Raw genomic sequence first — 21,239 nt, 5'->3', positions numbered from 1 at the left:
CACATATGAAACAAATAAAACTTGGCCATGGTTAAAGAAAAATTAAGTTACCAGTTGCTTGTCAGTCACCATGAAGTGAACTGGAGTTGTACTGTAGAACTTAAACCCACTGACTATCAAATACATTGTAAATGGATTTCTATTACGTGTTATTTCCCATATTAAAATATGTACTTCCTGTTCTGTTGTTGTTGCATTTTGCTTTATTTACTCCCTTTGTTGTACTAACAAAAGGAAATACAAACTCACGTTTTGTACTTGTTCTGGAAGATGGAGCCCATTCCTTTTTCCCATTTTAACTGACTTTTCCAAGTATCGTCTGGCTTCAGGCTTTATCTTTTCCAGATCACAGGTTTCCTGGAATTAAAGAGTATGACAACCATTCTGTTACTACAGTGTCTGGGTAAATTATAAACCATGAGGCCAAAGCAAATATATTCACCATCTCTGCTGGACTATGAAGCACACAGGTGGTTATGAGGCAGGCCCTTTTGAAGACCTAATTTCTTCTATGCTTTAGGGAGCCTCTGCTCATTTAAAACAAAATAATTGAATAAAAAATAAAGTTAACCCAAATCGCCCTGCCTTGCATCAGAATCAAGAGCTCCTGTACCATTTGAAAGTGTGATCATAGAAATGTTTGCATAATCTCACTCTGACCATTTTCTATGACGCTGCGGTCTTTTTCACAAAACATACTTCTTATCACAGATCATCTGGATCTAATTTTCCATCATTTGCTAATCTGGTTCCACTTGAGAGGCAGGCATACAAATAAAGGACAAAGTCTACACAAATGGAGAGTTGGACTCTTTTGCCAACATACCAAAAAAGGGCAGTTGGAGAAAACCTCAGCAAAAGGCTTCCAACACGTTCAAATCGCCTCCCTGTCACTTGGCAAAAGCAATCAGGGAACTACAGCAAGCTGTGTATGAACATTTATTTGGGGAACGTGAGTCTGCACAGCACACAGAGGACATTTCACTTCAACCTGCATGCGGCAACACAGACAGCACTCACTCAAAAGCACGAAGGCCCCTGGAGGAAAATAAAAAGTTCCCCTGGCCATAGCGAGGTATAAAAACACCAGATGTTTCTTCAAAACAGGTGCCAAATATACATGGCACATCTGGAAGGCTGGTCAATTTGTGGTCCCTGGGAGGAAATGGACGCCAGACAGAAGAGTAATAGATCCAGCTGGGTTGAAAGCCAGTGAGGGACTTGTCTCTACAGCCTTAGAGACCTACCACTGGTTGTACCATGTGTTCATGAAAGACTCCCAACTAATTAGATATCTAAAAGAACTACCTACATCTTAGCTTTAGAACCTCCATTTTAGATTGCTGGCACAAGGCTCTGGCTGCAATAAATCTGTAATTTTTAACATTTTGTTGTAGCAGGTAGAGCTGTACTCCAAATGAGGGTGCTACCTAATACAAGAATCTGTTTCTCACCTTATCTACCAATAAAAATTTTTGTCACAGTAGTAAAGCTCTTGTTGTGCATACATTAGTCACAGTTTCCTCTGCCTTTATTCTCAGTGGAGGCAGAGAATTAGACTCATTTTTCCAAAATAACCAACCCCTCTTATGTCCTTGGAGCATTTCTGAGCATGCTGGCATGCATAAAGTTTGAACCTCCCCTAGCTGGTACTGGCACAGTCTGGGATCTCAGCAGCAGGTTCTGCAATGGGAAGAAACCCAGAATGGCCAGGGAGATAAACAGCTATGGGCTGGTTCCCTCAGGGATGGCCAGCAGTTCAAATCACAGTGTTCATGCGGACGTGATGGATAACCTGAGTTGATGATGGCTGGCTTTAACAGTGCCAGGAACAGTCCTGAGGTGTGGGCACGGCAGCAGGAGTTTTCTAGATAGTACAATACTAGAAGTTGTAAGGTTGGGGAGAACGTAGGCAGTAGCTCTGTGTAGTGGGGGGAGAGGGAAAAAATCCCTGGTGAGAAGGGTTTGAGTAAGTTGTGAAGGACCCAAGTGAGCAGGTGGAGCTCCAGAGCAGAGAGCCTTTCCAGCAGGGCAGTGAGCCAAGACAGAAGCCAGGCATGCAGCTGGACAGCAGTGCGGGTATTTGGGTTCCTGGGGTCTCTGGGTCACAATTAACCCTGAGTTTAGGACAGAGGGCTCATCACAAGCCTCACCAGGTAATGTAAGCAGAATTATTCTACACTTAGGATGAGCTCTCAACTACGTGGGCCAGGACTTGCCCTACCTGGGCTGCTACTTCAGAAAGCCTAGAAGTATATGAGTGGGGACTCCCCCCCCAAAAGGAATTATCTTCTGGGGGGGTGGATCCTTTGTAGTATAGGCTTCCCCTGCTAGGGAAGTGTTCTAGGAATCCATCTGTATCAGTGTTTCAGATGGTGGTGTTGTGAGAGGCTGTGTTTGGCTTCAATGAATTCTTTTTTTTTTTTTTTGAAGACTCTTTCAATGCATTTGCCCATTTCATAATGGGTAATTTACAATTGCACCTGCCCACACCTCGCTGAGTACCCCACCCTTCTTATTTACCCAATCTCACCCTGAGCAACTTTTTTTTTTTTTTCCTGGATGAAAAAAGTCCTCAACGGGAGACATTTTGCCAATGTGGAAGAGGTGAAACAAAAAATGCAAATCACTAGAAGGCATCAAAATCAATGAATTCAAAACTGTTCTGAGCAGTGGGAAAAAATGTATCAATAGGTGTATTGCATCCAATGGAGCCTACTTTGAAGGTGACTGAAGTTTAAACATGTAAGAATAAATATGCAATTTTTAATAAATAAATCCCTTCATATTCAGCACAGTAAACATCAAATTCATGGTCTAGGTTAGATAAAACTACTTACCCTTCAAATAGGTAATACAACTGTAAAGAGGTAGGAGAAATTCTGAGAAAAATCAGCCCTGAATTAGGTCTAATTAAAATATGACTAATTATGTTACTGAAATATGTGACTTACCACAAAAATGACACCATGAAAGTCTGCCTCAATTACAACCAGACACGCTTTGCCAGTCTGACTCTGAGGTCTTGGGAAATCTTTGGAGGTCTCTGGTAGGAGTAAGGCACTTCTAAAATGTGCTTCTAAAGCACATTCCTGTTCCAGAACGGGTCACAATAATATTCTCTCTTATACTTGCCCGGCAAGGTCAGAATTACTGCCCAAGGATTTTCTAAGAGGGAATCCATCAGCACTTCTAGACGGCTCTGTTGTGGTCGCACCTTCTTTCCTGAACAAACACTTAATCCCCTCGTATCTGAACCAGGTCTCAGGCCTTTTGGGACGAAGTTACTCCGTTTTAATAGTAAGGGTGAGTGGGTGGGGTTTAAGTTCTCTGAAGTAATTTTCAAGTTTATATAATCTGAAAGCAGAGCTCTTTTTAAATCTCTGTGGTGATAAGATTTAGTTTCTCCCCTAACGTCTTCCTGTAACAAAGAGCTGTTATGTAAAAGGGTGAATGCACACCCGCATGCGCACACACACTCTCTCTCTCTCATATATATATTTGTATCTTATATACTCATTTTACAGGCTGAGGGTAAATGAATTTCCTAAAATCATACAGCTTTTTTAGTGGTAAAATGGGGTAAAAATAAATTCTTCAAATTCTTAGTTTAGTACTTTGCCTAATACACCATCCTTAGTTCAAAATTCTTTAGAATTTCATAATAAAAAGTGAAGAATTTTCTTAATTTTCCTGAAATTCTCCCCATCTTCTGTCCCATGACTTTTTGTCCTTTTCTTCACAAGACCTTCACATTTCTAGTTTCTAAAATATGTAAATGAAAATTATCTTAGTGAGATTTTCTGTATTGTATTGTGTATACAATTGCAATAAAATTACGAGGTTGTTAAAAGAACTCTGAGGATTAAGCTAGTATATCCCTCTGAATACCATTTAGAGAAATGGATTCATAAATGTCAAATATGCTAAAGAAATATAACATAACAGACTATGATAATGCAGGTCCTATTACTGCAAAAGCTTACACAGAGGTATAACTTGTTTAATTAAATGTGTTATATTTTTAGTTTTTTCTGGTCTTTTTTTTTTTTTTTTAATCAGTACACTCACTGTTAGGTTTCTATTCTATTACTGTGACAAGGACGTTCCTTGGCAACTGCCTACATGCAGGGTAGCAGGGCTGCCAAGAGGCCTGCTTGCTGACTGCTGACTCAATACGCCGTCACAGACTCACTGCTTTGTGTGGGCCACAGGCAGCATGAAGACACTGGGGGCGTGGAACCACCCTGCACGACTAGTTCAGATCCATTCAGCATGCACTTACTGAGCTCCTAGTCATGCCAGGCACCAGGGAGACAAAGATGAATATCATCAAGGTGTTTTAAATCATATGAAGGAAAAATGATACGTTAGCAAATAATGCCTATCATGTTGTGAATGAAAAGAGAGGTAAGTACTTGGAAAGCAAAAAAGAGGAGTGACTGTCTGAAATTAAGGCAAGGTTGCCAATGCTTTATATGGGACCCCTAGACTTTTAAGAGCTTAACAAAGACACAAGTTTCAGTGTTATTGACTACGATCAATGACTAGCTTCAATACATTTCAAAATCCAGAAGACTTGGTAAGTAAAGGGAATTACCATGATCATACTGAAATTTGAACATAGTTTTCTTCCTCCCCTCTTTCCGTCCTTCTCTCCTCCTTCTCTCTGTCTCTCTCTTTTTTTCTGCCATGGTTTTAAGGCACAGGTTCTTGTATTTTACTTTGGCACTAGGTCTCTGTGACTATTTGAGTACATCACAATATTTAATCCCATGATCTATTCATTTACGTTGCAACATAAAATTCCTCTGTTTAAATCACTAATTGGCAAGACCAAAGCCCACAGCTCTAAAAATATATAAATAATACTATAATAGACACCTATATTTCCCAATTTAGCTTGCAGATTCTATTTCACTAAAGAATCCCTCTTCTGTAGTTATTACTTATCAGGCCACTGGAATAAAATATGTGTCTGGATTGTTTTAACACGAAGACACTACATTTTCTTAACAGTATGGCTGGAAAGAGTGTCTGTAAAACCTTTTTTGATGTTTGCTGGCTTTTTAACCAATAAGTGAGAAATCTTTGTCAGGAATAGAGAATTAGATCTGCCATTTATTGAAGTGAGCAAGTACAGTAGAGAACTGATACTGACAGTTCTAGATTTTAAAAAACACTGCACAAATAAACATAACTATTTGTCATGGAAGGTACTTAAAAGTAACTAAATTCACCAAATAAGCTCCAATAAATAAACAAACATGATAGTTATTTTTTATTATTCTGATGTAGCCTTAACAGCATTGTAAAAGTTCCTAAAAATGTTCACACGATAATCTACATGGATGAGAGTTAATTACTCTATTGGAAAAAGGAAAAATTATGAGACCAAATCTGAAACTATTATAAATTATTACAATAAAACACTGGAGTGAACCAGCCCCCAAAATATACAAATTGATGAATGCACTGGTGTTTATCAGCTCACTACGCTGTGCTAATCTACTGTTTAGTCTACTACACAGGTGGCAATTTGTTCTTGAACTTGGTGGGATCAGTCCACAATATATACAAAATTTTAAAGTATGACAAAGAAATCTAAAGTGACAAATCTCTCATATGTTAGTAACATTCATAAAAGTCAGAAAAGGTGGAACAAAAACATTAGACTCAATAACATTAAGATTAAAATACCTTTAAATTTTTTTCTAAATTAAAGTATAACTAGCATATAATATTATATTAGTTTTGGGTGTTCAACATAGTGATATGACATTTATATAATCTTATGATGTGACCACCATGCTAAATCTAGTAAAACCATCTGTCTGCATGGTTCCATTTATATGAAATATCCAGAATAGGCAAATCCATAGAGACAGAAAGCAGACTGTCAGTTGCTAGGGCTGGGGGAGGAGAAAAGGGGAGTGACTGAGTTGCTTAATGGAAATAGGTTGAAGTACCTTTTTGAGGCTAGACAATCTCAAATGAGAACTTAGAAGTCAAGATGAAAACAGAGTTAAAGAAAATTAGAAATTCTGAGGCGAGTTTTAAAACATATGTAATACATAGGTAGAATGGAAATTAGATTATTGGGAACGAAATAAAAAGAAACCATAAAGGCCATGATTTGAATTCCATAAAATAGTAACTGGAATAAAAAAAAAATTTAACTAATAAAAATGATCATAAAGTTGTTTTAATTTGTTATTTTTATAGTGCCAGAGACAAACAATTTTGAACCACAGAGATGATTACAGATTATAGGGTGAAAAATTCTTGTCTGACATGAGAAATAGACAGCATATCCTCTCATATGTATAAATTAAGTCTTGATTACATATTCTATAGTGAGCTACAAATAAAACATTTGAAAAAATGCTTTTTTATTTCAACTCTGTCATAATTTGCTAAAAGGAACAAAACTGTTAGGATTTTTGCATAAAGCAGCATGTAAAATTAAACAAAAATGTCTAGGATTATAAAACATGGGTTGTTTTCCTAACAAATTGCTGAGGTGCCATGAAAATAAAAATTCAAAGCAAAGGTAAGCTAAAAAGGCTAGAAACCTAATCAACATTGGTGATGAAAAGACCAAAAACACTCACTCATTATCCGTGGCTTCTGTGCTAGTCCCCAAGCGTGTGGAGATCGACTGTGGCGTGCAACAGCAACAGGTCATCAATACCATGGCCAGAACCACACGATATATACAGAGAAACAACTCAATTCCATTTGCTTCTAGTTGATCTGATCTAATATAAACCTTGCCATATTTCGAAAATTCGAAGAGGTTTTTGCATTGAACCATCAAGTTCACGATGGCTGAGAAGCCTTAGATTTATACATGTACACTTTTACACTTGGTCTTTAGTCTTAAGTGACTATGGTTAACAGCTAAACATAAACCTAAGTGGTATAATATAACATTATATAACACTGTGTATGCCTCTGGTTATAATAACTAGAAACAAAACCTAGGAGCATCAAGCACTTTTTATTGCTTGCCAAAAGATTTTAATTTTAATTTTTTTCCTTTTAAAGGGATTCATAACATCATTTACCTGTAAATGAACAATTCTGAGGAATATATCTTCTCTCATGCTCATCTCAATATCAAAACGAGAAAGTCTTTTATCCGCTTCTGTACTTGCTGCCCGTACTTCTTTGTCAGAGGAGACGTGCTGGGGAAAGTCTAGCATGGTTCGTTCCACTGTTAATAGAAAAGAAAACTGTAAGAACTCATCAAGTCAGTATTAAGAAAGATACCTCCTATCAAGATGAATGATTATCCTGATAAAAGCTTTTCATTTTATACTTTCTATAAAGGCTCCTAAGGCTATCAGAAAACAGCATTTAATGCAGGGCTTAGCTGTTCTGGTGGCATTAGGAACAATAAAGGTGTGCAGTGAGCACTTATTAATGTATGCTGTGGCTGTAATTTACAAACTGGGAATATAGAAAGATAAAGGCACAGTTCTTATACATACTGAGAAATTTTATAATCTGGGGATTTGGGGTGGGGAACAGTGTATAAAAAAGTAAAGAACAATACAGGGCAGAGCAGGTTAGCCATCAAATGAATGATCTGGGTGCTGGGCTGTGCCTCATGGAGAAAGAAGGCTGAACCCCAGAAGATGGTGGGGCAAAAGGAAGTGCTCAGTAGAGGACTGGAGAAGTAGAGTTTCAGCCTGGGGAAGGATAGAGACAGAGGATGTTTAAGTACACCAAGTTAGTGAGATGGTTTTTATTTAGAAGTCCTTAACCTTTATTACAGCCTTCTTAAATAATTTAATTGAAGTTACGGACCCTCCCCCAATGCAAATATTCATACGAACATAAAGAATTCCAAACAATTTCAGAAGATTCTTGGGGAACTCAGTAGATACATTCAGCAAAGAGCTGAATATTGGGGTGATTCCTGCTAAATGATGGTGCTAATGTAGTCTACTCTAATTTTCACATATTAAACTTGGTTCATGGGTTTTTCATATATTTGCATTTTGACTTTAGTTGGGCAAAAATCTGATGTTAATGAAATAACCCGTACTACAGAAACAAAAGAGTATGGTTTATAGTGCTGGTTGTGGTCATGCTATGACAATGAATATACTTTTATCTATAGTACTTCTTTTTTAGGTATATTTTATTGATTATGCTATTACAGTTGTCACTGCTCCACCCAGTTCCACCTTTCTTCCAGTAACCACCCCCCTCCCCAGACTTAGTTCATGTCCACGGGTCGTGCATATAAATCCCTTGGCTTCTCCATTTCCTTTACTATTCTTAGTATCCCTCTATCTATTTTGTACCTACAAATTATGCTTCTTGATCCCTGTACCTTACCCTCCATTCTCCACCTTCCCTCTCCCTGCTGACAACCCTTCATATGTCTCCATGTCTATCATTTTGACCCTGTTCTAGTTGCTTGCTTAGTTTTTGTTTTTTAGATTCAGTTGTTGATAGTTGGGTTTGTTGTCATTTTATTGTTCATAGTTTTTGATCTTCTTTTTCTTCAATAAGTCCCTTTAACACCTTACATAATACAGACTTGGTGATGATGCACTTCTTTAGCTTTACCTTGTCTGGGAAGTGCTTTATCTGCCCTTTCATTCTAAATGATAGCTTTGCTGAATAGAGTAATCTTGGTGGTAGATCCTTGCTTTTCATCACTTTGAATACCTCTTGCCAGCCTCTTCTTGCCTGCAAAGTTTCTTTTGAGAAATCAGCTAATAGTCTTATGGGAATTCTTTTAGGTAAGTCTCTTCTTTTATATTGCTGCTTTTAAGATTCTTTCTTTTTAGCTTTGGCATTTTAATTATAATGTGTCTTGATGTGGTCCTTTTTGGGTCCAACTTGTTTGGGACTATCTGTGCTTTCTGGACTTGTATGTCTTTATCTTTCACCAAATTAGTGAAGTTTTCTTCCATTATTTTTCATAGAAGTTTTCAATTTCTTGCTCTTCCCTTCTCCTTCTGGTACCCCTATGGTTTGGATGTTGGTACTTTTGGAGATGTCCCAGTCTTCTTATATGATCATTTTTTTGAATTCTTGTTTCTTCATTTTGTTCTGGTTGAATATTTATTTCTTCGTTATGTTCTAAATCATTGGTCTGAATCCTGGCTTCCTTTCCATCACTATTGGATCTCCATATATATTTTTAAATTTCACTTGGTATAACCTTCACTTCTTCCTTTATTTTGTGGCCATACTCAATAATTTCTCTGAGCATCCCTATCACCAGTGTTTTGGACTCTGCATCTAACAGGTTGGCTCTCTCCTTTTGGCTTAGTTCTTTTTCTAGAGTTTTGATCTGTTCTTTCATTTGGGCCATACTTTCCTGTCTCCTCAACTTGACACCCTTCCTGTGTTTGCTCCTGTGTCTTAGGTAGAGCTGCCGCACCTACTATGTTGCAAGGGGCAGAGCCTTGGGTACTCATCAGTGTGGGGTGACTTGTTTCACTGCTTTGTGGCATTCTATGTGCAAGGGAATAATGTTGCTTGCTCAGCACTCACCCCGTTTCCAGTCACTTCAGCTGCTTCCAGTATGCGACTGGCACCACTCTAGCTATTGCCCTGGTGATGGTTCTTAGAGTGGCTGAGTTTGTATATGGTCTAAGACTGTGGGGGCCCCTACACAAACTCTCTTGAAGGACCAGCAGTTTCTTCCGCCACCCCAACTCCCACTGGTTTTCATAGCCAGAAGCTATGAGGCTTTATTTTCCTGGCGTTGGAACTGTGAGCTGTGTGATCTGGGACTGTGATCACTTTTCAGGTGTCCTTCCCATCTTTTATAATGTGGGACCACTCTTCCTGCCCGACAGTCACAGCCGTAGCCACTGCCTTGCCGCCACTGCCACCACCACACTGCATCCTCTCTGCCTGGGCTTCCTCACCTCCACCCCTCCTACCTGTATGGTTGAACACTTCCCCTTTAAATCTTTGGTTGTCAGACTTCCATAAAGTTCGATTTTCTGGCAGTTCTGGTTGTTTTCTTTGTTTTGAGGTAGTTGTAATCCTTGTAGTTGTGTGAGGAGGAGAAGTGTGTCCACCTACAACTCCATCTTGGCCAAAGCCAAAACCTTTTAAAGGTATTGTAAATAGGTAAAGTTCATACATGTGATATATGGTAAGCAGTACAGCTATCCTTTACATACCAAGAAACTACAGTTAAACAAGCTACCTTGTTTTTATGAGTCGTCTTAAAATATTTTTACAAATAAAGGTGTAAAAGAATTGCCACGAATATCTGAGCAAATTCATAATGTGTTTTAAAAAATCAAATTAGAGCCCTGGCTGGTGTGGCTCCTTAGATTGAGTGCTGTCCTGTGAACCAAAGGGTCACCAGTTCGATCCCCAGTCAGGGTACAGGCCTGGGCTGTGAGCCAGGTACCTGGTTGGGGGCAAGTGAGAAGCAACCACACATTGATGTTTCTAGGACTCCCTCTCTTTTTCCCTCCCTTCCCCTCTCTCTAAAATAAATAAAGTCTTAAAAAAAACCCAAATTAGATGTTTTTAGGATTTGATTTAGTATACAGTAGTCCCTCTCTATATCACGGTTCACTTATCACAACCTCACTGTATCACGGATTTTTAAAAATATTATATTTCATTATTTATCGTGGATTATTTGCTATATTGCGGGATTCTGTGGTACTGTATACATATATGGTTAAAGTTACGTAGGTTTAAGAGTGTAGAATATGTTTAAGAACATAAGTAATGTTTATAAAAGTGTGGAAAAGGTTAATAAGGGAGTGGGAAAGGTTAATAAGGGACTGGGAACAGTTTATAAGTGTGTGGGAAGGGCTTATAAAGCCTTAAAATATATATAAATACTAAAATAAATGTAAGGTTCCTACTTCGTGGATTTTCACCTATCGTGGGAGGGTGTGGTCTAGAACATAATGCCGGCGATAAGTGAGGGAATACTGTATAATTTTTTCTTCCTTAAAGAAATAAAAAAATAAAATAATGAAACATTTAATTTTAATACCTACAGCACTTAAGTGATATAATTAGCTACATAGTTATAATTTCTGTTTACTTTTTAAAATGAGCTCAAAAAGATAATTAAGAAGAACAAAACTTCTCAGGAACTTAAATGAGCAGCATAAAATACAGGAACCTAAGACTGGGAACATATTCTTAAGCAAACAATAATACTGGAAACCATTTCCTTCCTTATTTTGCCACAAAGACCTGGAACCATACCTATACTCTAGCTGCCAAATTATAAACAATACTGAAAACCAGTACCTGACACTAGACAAGTGGGGTTTTTAATAGCTCTTGCTGGAGGCAGAATGAACTCTAGGAACATACACAGATAAGAGAAAGTTAGTCTTTAAAAATCAATTCTTAGGATGATTAACCCAGAAAGATAAACTTATATAATAGTAAGAACAAACATCACAAAACTAAAAGTATACTTAAAAGATGTATTAGTGGGGAAAAAGATAATTAAAAAAATTTTTTTGTCCCCCCCCCCACTGATTTCTATATTGGTAAATGTGTAAGTTACCGGGCTGGCACAGCATCTTGGCCATATGTGACTGAAGAAGCGAGCGAGTACTGGGACCAAGGGCAAACCATGTATGGGTGGGAGATGCCTATGAAAATGCTTACTGGGAAAGCTCTGCTGAATGGAGACCGACCCCATCCCTTTCAACTTGGATGAACGAGACCCATCAGAGCCTTTTTTTTAGAGTTTAAAGTTAGGACTTGTAGCAATATTTAGTGGCCATTAATGAGTGATGCATGTGGTAGTCAAGTCAGAAACTGAAATGGAAGAGCAGAGGTCAGAGAAAGTAGCCAAGTCCCTATGATGGTAGGAGATAGGGTAGGGAACTGTCAGTGTTGAGGGGTCACAGAGGGCAAAGCAAGGACCAGGTCACTAGTTAGGGTTAGGGTTAGGGTTGGGGTTGGGGCAACCTTCCAAATTCCAGGAGACATACTAATGTTAATGAAAATCAGTTTCACAGATATAGTACTATTTTCTTATGAAGCCTAGATACACAGACAAGGTTGTTTAGTCATAACTGTCCTACAAAATACATCCAATTCATAGAGGTAAACGTGCAAATTTTCATTTCTTAAAGAGTCTAACAGCCATATAATGAAAACAATATATCTTAATTGTAGGAAAAATGGAAAATAGAGAAAAGTTTAAAGAGAAAAATAAAAAAATCAACTGTAAACTCACTGTACAAATATTAACCATTATTATTTGTATTATTAAGTTATTAAAAGTTTCTTATTTTCTTTCTATGTCCTTTTTCGATGTCATTAAATGCCGCTTCTAAACATGATTTTAATGGCTACCCAGTGTTACAGAGGGTGAATGTATAATTTATTTAGTCATTCTATTAATTGACACTTATGGATTGTTCCCAAACTTTTGCTTATGATAGAGTACCTGCTTATACATGAATATGTACACGATTTTTCCTGTATTGGATTATTTCCTTAGATTAAATGCATAGATGTGGAATTACTAGGCCAGGGTTTGAACTTCTTAAAAGTTTTGATATATATTGTCAATGCTCCCCAGAAAGCAGTTGTAATGAGCGTGTACACCTTTGCCAACATAATATAAAATTTTAATCTTAGGTAATTTAATTCCAAGCAATTAATTAATCATTACATAACAATTAATGTCTTGTAAAATTGGAAAACGGACTGCCAACACAGAAAATGTAAAATGTTTGCGATGCCCACATAATGAAACACTGTCGTGCTTTTGCATCCTCCTCACCTATGTACTTCACCTCTACATCTGCCAGTGCCTGCAAACAGTTCTCGTAAGTTACTTCCTTAAGGTCAAGCATTCCGATAGCATCGTACACCTGTTTGGTCTGCACAATGAGCTCCTCAGTTCTTGTTTTAATTTGCTCTGGTGAAAGATCCCATCTTAAAACATTTCTGCCAGCCGCAGTATAGGAAGACATTGCCTGAAGAGGAGACATCACTTCTCTTCCTAAAGTCATTCTGAATAGAATCCTGCAACCACCAACTCTAAAAAGAATCAGAAAAAGAATAAAAATTAGACATTTTTATTTGGTCTAAAGTCAATATGCAATTAGGTATTATCTAATTAAATTTAAATTAAAAAAGAAAATTGAGCAAACTTCTTTCAGATGAGCATGTTTGCACAAAACTCAACACTTTCATATAAGAGTCAATGCAGGAATGTGACTCCTGGGGGTTTTTACAGGATCTCCTGATGGGGCCTGCCAACAATTTTTGGGCAATAATGTTATTTGAGGTGGCAGACAAAATGCCTGCCTTCTGATGTGTTTGGGTGAGTTGCTGAGCAAGCTAAGCAGAGGCTGGATGATCAGGCAAGAAACAAGGGTTTCTTCGTTAAACTGAAGACTTCATTTGGGAACCACAAGTCTTAATGAATGTCTTGGACCTTGAGCCACATATTTTTTCCTTAAAAATATGCATTTTTTTCCAGCAAAATTTTGTTGAAGATCATGTTATTGAGGAATGAACTGAGATGGATATGTGGAACCTGTTAACTGACATACTGTACTAGAAATGTGAAGACCTGCAGAAGATTTAAAACCAACTCTCGTTAGAACTTTTTAAATGATTGGGAATTATCAAAATGCATATGAATCAAGTTTAATATACTGTATGATGGGTGGATAAGCTGTCCACTGTTCCAATTCTTTCTTTGAATTCTCAGGTGTGGTTTGACAGTGCAAGAACTCTGCCATAGTAACAAATTCAATAAAAAGTAAATATATGAAAAAATTCAATGATGCTGTATATTTTTTGGAATAGCTACAGATTTTAAAAAATTTGTATTTTCCAAACATTAAATTGTTCATAAATTTAAATCATAAGAAAATAAAGTTAGGTGTCCTATATAAATTAAACAAGTAATTTTTCTTATTTAAATGTCTTTCTTGTGCTGAAGTCCACCTACTGTGTACGCACATTCAAAAATTTTTGGGATTCGACATGCAAACACTTAAAAATTTCCTTTTTATGTTGAATACCAATTAATTTTTTTACCAAAATTTCATATAAATCAAGAATGGAAATTTTAATTTAAGACTTGTAATATAAACTCTGCTACAGCTATGACATTATTCTAAAAGAAAAAATTAAGAATGATACTGTCCTTCAACCCCTTAAACACTCAAATTAATAACTGATGCCATGTATGCACCTATCCACAGATGTATGTGTTTGTGTGTACTGATAATTTTAGAGCTTACACAAAATATTACAATTAATAGCTAACATTTATTGTGTGTTTAGGCACTGTACTAAGTGCTTTCCATTTATTAAGTCAGTTCTCACAAAACTCCATGAGGCAGATACTATGATTATTCTTATATTACCAGAGAGGAAACTAAAACACAGAGAAGTTAAGTAACTTGCCCAAGGTTGCATGTAGTGGGAGCTAGGATTAAAAGCCAAGTGTATAGATCCAGATCCCACACTCTTACCCATTATGCTAATAAACTTCATTCCTATTATTTTACAAGACTCCCAAACAGCCTTATGAGGTAGGTTAGACATTATTCCCTTGTAAAAGATGATTCAGTTGAGGCTCAGAGAAGCTAAGCGACTTAAGGTCATTTGCTTAGCAATTACCCTGTACTAATGAGCATGTCCTGTGTCTGGTCACTGTGATAGGTACTGAGAATAAAAAGGCAAACTGACTGGGACCCCTGCTATTATAATATAGTAGAGATGACAAATTGATAAACAGGGTATTATACTATATTGAGATGAGTTCTATGATAGGGGTCAGTAGAGGGAACTCTTAAAGACCACAAAAGGAGCTTTACTAGGAAGATTTTCTATAAGGAGACATGAGCAAGCTAATCTGGACAATGCACTATCCAAAGGCCAAAGACTGTAAGGGGAGAGAAATCTGAAAATTTAAGCAGGAAGTACTGAATGCAGAGCCTTAAGAATCATGAAAAAATTCAATCTTATTTTGAAGGCAACAAGAGCCATTGAAGTGTTTTAATGAGGTGAAAGATGAAATAAAATATGAATTTCAGAGAAATCATTCAAAATAGTGAGCTGAATGGTTTGAAAGAGAAATTATTCTAGAGGGAAGCTATTACTGTGTTTGGAGCATAAGATTATGGTACACTGAACTAGAAAATGGAAGAGATTGAAGTGATTTAAAAGATATTCAGGAACCTCCAGCCAAGACCAAGGCCTAGACTGACATGCTCCACCTCCCTCCACAACTAAGAAGGAATACAGTACAACTACCGCAAAACCAGAAATAGCCAGAAGTTCCAGAAAATAAAGCTACATGGAAGTCCAGCATATGAAGTTATAAACAAGTGGTGCTCATCCAAACAGGTAGGAGGGGCGAAGCTGGGGCGAAGAGCTCAAGTTGTGCTGATAGCAGTGGCTGCGGCGAAAGTGGCAGGACAGTGGTAAGCACAGACACCCGTATTTAAGGGGAGGCGAGAAGCACCTGGGAAGCACCCCTGGCTGCAGACCAAACATGTCAGCTCGTGATTTCAATGCCAGGGAAGGAAGACCCCCACTGCCTGGGACTGTGAGGGCTGGAGGGTGTGGGGACAGAGGAGGAAGCTCCCAGTCTCTCAGCGGAGAGTGAACAGCAGGAATCCATCTTGGACTCCCACCCCCACACAAAGCGCCACAGTGTGGTGAGAAGGGTCACCGGATAGTGACAAGTGCACGGGGCTCCACCCCCTATAGCGTAGGAGGTGTGACAGCCCCGCTCAGGAAGCAAAGGTAAACACAAACTGTCAGGATGGCACAGATCATGATAGAGATCCCGGTGACACAGTTGACCATACAGCAAATATATGATATATTGGACCAGTAGATAGGAAATCTTTCTGAGGCTCAGTTCAGAGCTCTGGTTATAAGAATGCTTAAAGACCTGACAGGGGATCTTAAACAAGATGGGGAAGGAATGAAGGCTAGTCCTGCTCAAATGAACAAAAACACATACGAAACAAGTGGTGAGGGAAGGAAAACTAGAGATCAAATTAACAAATCAGAACACAGGGAAGGAACAAACAGTAAACCAGTGCAGAAAGAGGAAACAAAAAGTGAGGAAAATGAGGAGAGGCTCAGAAATCTATGGGACAGATATAAGCGGGCCAACATCTGAATCACAGGGTTGCCAGAAGGTGAAGAAGAAAAACTAGAAATTGAAAAATTATGTAAAAAAATAATGAAGCAGAACTTCCCTAATTGGGGGAAGGAAATAGACTTACAGGTCCAGGAAGCATAGAGAGCTCCAAATAAACTGGACCCAGGGAGAACCACACCAAGACACATTATAAACAAATTGTCAAAAATTAAGGATAAAGAGGCAATCTTAAAAGCAGCAAGAGATAAGAAGAGAATTATGTACAAAGGGGTACCAATAAGACTCTCAGCTGATTTCTCAAAAGAAACTCTGCAGGCAAGAAGGGACTGGCAAGAAATATTCAAAGTAATGAAAAGAAAAAACCTACAACCACAATTACTCTAACCAGCGAAGCTGTCATTCAGAATAGAAGGGCAGAGAAAGTGCTTCCAGGACAAAGTAAAACTGAAGGAGTTCATCAGATCCAAACCACTCTTATATGAAATGTTAAAGGGACATGTTTAGGAGAAAGAGGATCAAAGCTATGAACATTAAAATGAAAACTGTATCACAACAACCAATAACAGAAGCTAGGGAATCGAAACAAAGGCAAACTAAGTAGGCAACGAGGGTGGAAAAAGAATTATACGTATGGGGAACATTATGGGGGCAAGTCAGTGGGGAGGGATAAGGGGGGAAAGGGAGGGAGATGGTGCAGGAACTAAAAAGCACAGTAGGAGGGAGTGGAGTAGATAGGAAGATGTTGAGAAGAACTATATGCACAACCAGTGGGCATGGACTAAGCGGGGGGCAACTGGAGGGAGGGGGTCACTGGGTGGAGGGGAACAAAGGGAAAAGAAATTGGGACAACTAACAGCATAATCAATAAAGGATTTAAAATAAATAAATAAATAAATAAATAAATTCAGGAAGCAGAACTGGTACTGAATGGGCATGTTGGGGAGGTGAGAGAGTCACAGAGGATTATCACTTCTGTCTTAGAAATGAATTGACAGATGGTGGGGCCATTACTAAAACAGGGAACTTAGAAAGGGGAAAAGGAAGCTTTCTGGGGGAAAAAAGATAAACTCAACTTTGGATATGTCAAGGGTTGTGGTACATGTAAGTGGAATTCATTAAACGGTAATTGAAGTTAGAGGGGTGGTTGAACTGGCCCAAAGAATTTGTAGAGTGAGGACAGAAGAACAACTGAGCTCTAATTCTAGTTTAATCACTGAGGCAGAAGGAAAACCAAGCCAGGCTGGGTCTAGGAAGTTGTGAAAAGCAAGCACTAAAAAAGGGCAAGAGTGAATAACAGTACCCAATGTACAAATGAAGAAAGATGAAAGAATATGTTGAATTTAGCAATAGAAATGTCATTGATGTCTTTGGCAAGAGCAATGTCATGGGGTGTTAGGGGTGGAAGTCAGAGTACTATGATTGAGGGGTACGAAGAAGGTGAAGAACTGGAGAGAGTATACCTAAGCAATTCTTTAGAGAAGGCTGTGAGAACAAGGAGAGCTAACTTAGTGTGTAGCTGGAAGGGGCTGAGGCAATAGAAAGGATGCATTTCTAAGATAGGAGAGACCTAAATACTGATGCCCTTAACTGTCTGTCCATATTAACTGATGTCTCTGATGTGACATACAGTATTCCCTCACTTATCGTGGGTATTACATTCTAGAACTCCCCGCGATAGGTGAAAATCCGCGAAGTAGGAACCTTACATTTATCTTAGTATTTATATATATTTTAAGGCTTTATAAAACCTTCACACACACTTATAAACCATTCCTAGTCCCTTATTAACCTTTCCCACTCCCTTATTAACCTTTTCCACACTTTTATAAACACGTTATGTTCTTAAACATATTCTACACTCATAAACCTACGTAACTTTAACAACATACATATACAGTACCACAAAATCCCGCAATATAGCGAAAAATCGTGATAAATAATTAAATATAATAGTTTTAAAAATCCCGCGATACAGTGAGGCCGTGATAAGTGAACCGTGATATAGAGAGGGACTACTATATACTGGTTGATGGACCCAAGGCTGGCAGACTATTTTCTAATATATTTTCACATTTTTCCTTCAACTAGTCGAGGTACCATTTCACCAAGTGTCCAGTTCCAAAACCTGTTTATGACTATTATCCTTGTTTTCATGCAATTTAAATACTTAACCGATTAAAGGTATGCAAAAAGAATGTTTTGTTGTTTAGCTAAACTGTTTTGGAAATTCTTTTTAGTAGACAGTGACTAAAAAGCCAACACCCCCCCCCCAAAAAACCCTCCTCTAATAAAGTTTAAGAAAGGAATTGTGATGATTCAGAAGACTTCTGATTCAGATTAATTATGTGTGTCTTTAGGTGTGTTCTTGTTCCACTTAAAAAGGTTACCTAAACTTGGAAATAAAAAAATGGTACATTTTAGGTGTAGCTTATGCAAGGAGAGTGAGGAATTGCAATCAAGTGATTCATACTTGTCAAAAAAGCCATCTTACATCAAAATATTTGGAAAGAGGTATACATTTATGTTTTTGTTTGAACAGATAGTTTAAGCAATTTATCATTTTTCATGAATTCCACTTGAAACTATTTTTTTCAATTTATTATTAAATGACATATATAGAGAAAAAGGTCCCAATGGAGGTAGAAACAAATGGCATATAAAGCATGGGCAGAGCACTTCATTTTAGAGAAGAAAAGACTATAGTCTCAGTAATACCAATAAAACAGGTAAAATGGGAGTAGTTAGGTTATAGTAAAAAATGTGAGATATCTGGATTGAAGAATTCAAGAATTCAAAGGCTAAACAGTCTGACAAAATCTGGATATTTTCTTGGAAGGGGATGGTTGACATAAACAGCTTGAAGAATGCGAAGAGCCAACAACCTAGTATTGCATCAACTGTCTACATGAACACTGGAGTCCACAGCTTGAGCGCTGGGCCTGGGAGTAGAAAGGAAGAGTGAACCGGGAACCAAAGTCTTCAAAGAATGGAAGGGACTGACCAGGTGGTTGGGAGAGGACATCGTCGGTGGAGTATGGAAGGATAAAACCAGATAGTGAGCCCCGAAGGTGTTTTTATACAAGGCGAAGAAAAGTTGGCCTGGGAGAATAACTGGGGGCAAGGTAGGAGCTGGGGAACAAAGAAAATGTGGATCTTACCTCCTTACTTTGTAGTAACTTTGTAGAGGGGTGTAGGGGAAGGGTTTTCCTCAGGACTGAGTGGATTTCAGTAAAGGTTAAAAGGAGAAGAGATGACGCAGAGTACGAAAAAGTAGAGGAGTTTGTTTATTACGGGACAAGGGTTCCAGAAATAACAAGGGCGAAGTCTGAGAGTATAGCAGATAGCTAAACCTGTATTGATTGTCATGCCATTCACTGCTTCCCCTTATCCAGTTACATACACATTTTCTTCCCAGTATCCACGCATTGTCACATAGTCCTTGATCTTTAAGGGGGCTGCCCCTGCCTCAGAACTCCCATGAGAGAAAGGAGTCTTATTCCTACAGAGTGTAATTGAGCAAGCTTGTGTCCTTGACTGTAGTTGGCATGCACCTTAGGAGAGAAAAGTGGAAGCTGATTTATGATGGCATAAACACTGTGAATAGAAAAATAAAGGAAGGAAACCAGATATTTACTGACATCACTGAGTCTGTACCATAGATCAACTAATCCTGAAGCCTGACCCATAGCTAGACTTTCCAGTTATGTGAGTCTATTGTTCAAGCCAGTCTGAATGTGGTTTTGTTATCTGCCTCATACAGGACCCTGACTGTTAAAGGAATGAGCACAGGAAAAAGTATGAAGGTCAGATTACGAGAAATGACGAGTGACTACAGGGTCCTATAAGGTTGATGGTGGCCTAAAACAACAGGGATGTGAAGTTCAACATGTGGAGTTGGCTGAAAATTTCCAAAATAATTATTCCCACAATTCCTCATACATACATAGAATTAAGGCCTCGAGGGAGTCAGCCATGACCATGATTGACTGGGCTTCCATGGAAGTTCTAGTATAGGTGACCAGCTGGCCAAGGGGTTATTGGACCAGTGAACAGTAAGTGGACGACCAATGACTAAAACTGAGGACCTCTGCATCTTAATACCCTGCTCTTTTCACCACTCCTCTTAGTACAGACTGATCATTTTGACAGTGGAGAATTGAAACACTGGGAAATTGTAATGTACCCCACCATTCTTCTGTCATAGTTTCGGTAAGTATTGACTCTAATAATGTGGCTTGTAGATGAACAGCATTTTGTATAAGACTCCTAGGAACTAAGGTCAAAAGATACAGACTCTGACCTTTAGGCATCCCAGCTCCAGGAGATTTGCTGACCTTCAACTATGGATCCAGGATGACGTGAAGCCAGAATGAATAAACCAGGATGACGCACATGGGACCATCACTTGCCTTATTGGAATGGACTGTGCTCGTCTGCACGTAGAGAACTTTTCAAACTTCTCCCTTGATCTCTTCGTTCTGTTCCCCTTTCCCTCCTTATGAAAAACCTCTGCCTCCACTGAGAGGTGGAGATGGGCTTTGAGATGTGAGTACCCCACCTTCCCAGAAGATGGGCTTTGAGATGAGTCCCCCATCTTCCAGATGGCTGGCATCTAAAAATAAACCACTTTCCTTTACCTCAGCACCTGCCCCTTGAGTATTGGCTTCCATAGCAGCAGGCAGCTGAACCTGCTTTCGGTTACATTATTATGGACACATTTTCATTACCGTTAAACAGCTTTAAAAGAAAATCACTTTAAACATTTCACTAATAAGATGACCTCCACTGGTTTTCCTTTATTTCCTAACATTTATCAAAAGGTTGAGTGCTTGGTCACAGCATAATCTGCTTTTAACTCAGTTAAACTGATAAAGATGCTGGCACCTCCACCATGGCTGTACGGATATACCCAAGATCACTGTAGCTTCTATTGCAACGAATAAAAAGCTACCCTTTCCATAAAGTAATATTCTTCCCCAAATGTGGGAGGGGTAAAAAGAAACAGAAACAAGAAATCATGATTTCATGGGTCAACAGAACACATTACTTTTTTTATGTTATACCTTTGTGTTAATTTCCTTCAGGATTCATAATTCTGGTTACCAATGAAAAGGAATGG

The 21,239-nt window shown here is 38.4% G+C and overlaps 1 protein-coding gene across 4 annotated transcripts in view; it reads right to left on the bottom strand.

The window, feature by feature from the left end:
* NLN (neurolysin) overlaps positions 1-21,239 on the bottom strand; it is a 97,118-nt gene that overhangs the window by 50,607 nt on the left and 25,272 nt on the right. For all 4 annotated transcript variants that reach the window (XM_090276324.1, XM_090276323.1, XM_090276325.1 and 1 more), the window contains exons 2-4: positions 12,764-13,023; positions 7,071-7,219; positions 250-357 (exon numbers count right to left, since the gene is read on the bottom strand). In XM_090276324.1, coding sequence (XP_090132450.1) covers positions 250-357; positions 7,071-7,219; positions 12,764-13,023 — 517 coding nt within the window. The remainder of the gene's footprint in view (positions 1-249; positions 358-7,070; positions 7,220-12,763; positions 13,024-21,239) is intronic.

The sequence above is a fragment of the Furipterus horrens genome, unplaced genomic scaffold (genome assembly GCF_987537825.1).
Source record: "Furipterus horrens unplaced genomic scaffold, mFurHor1.1.pri manual_scaffold_5, whole genome shotgun sequence".
NCBI lineage: Eukaryota > Metazoa > Chordata > Mammalia > Chiroptera > Furipteridae > Furipterus > Furipterus horrens.
This window is presented reverse-complemented; position numbering and strand designations above follow the sequence as displayed.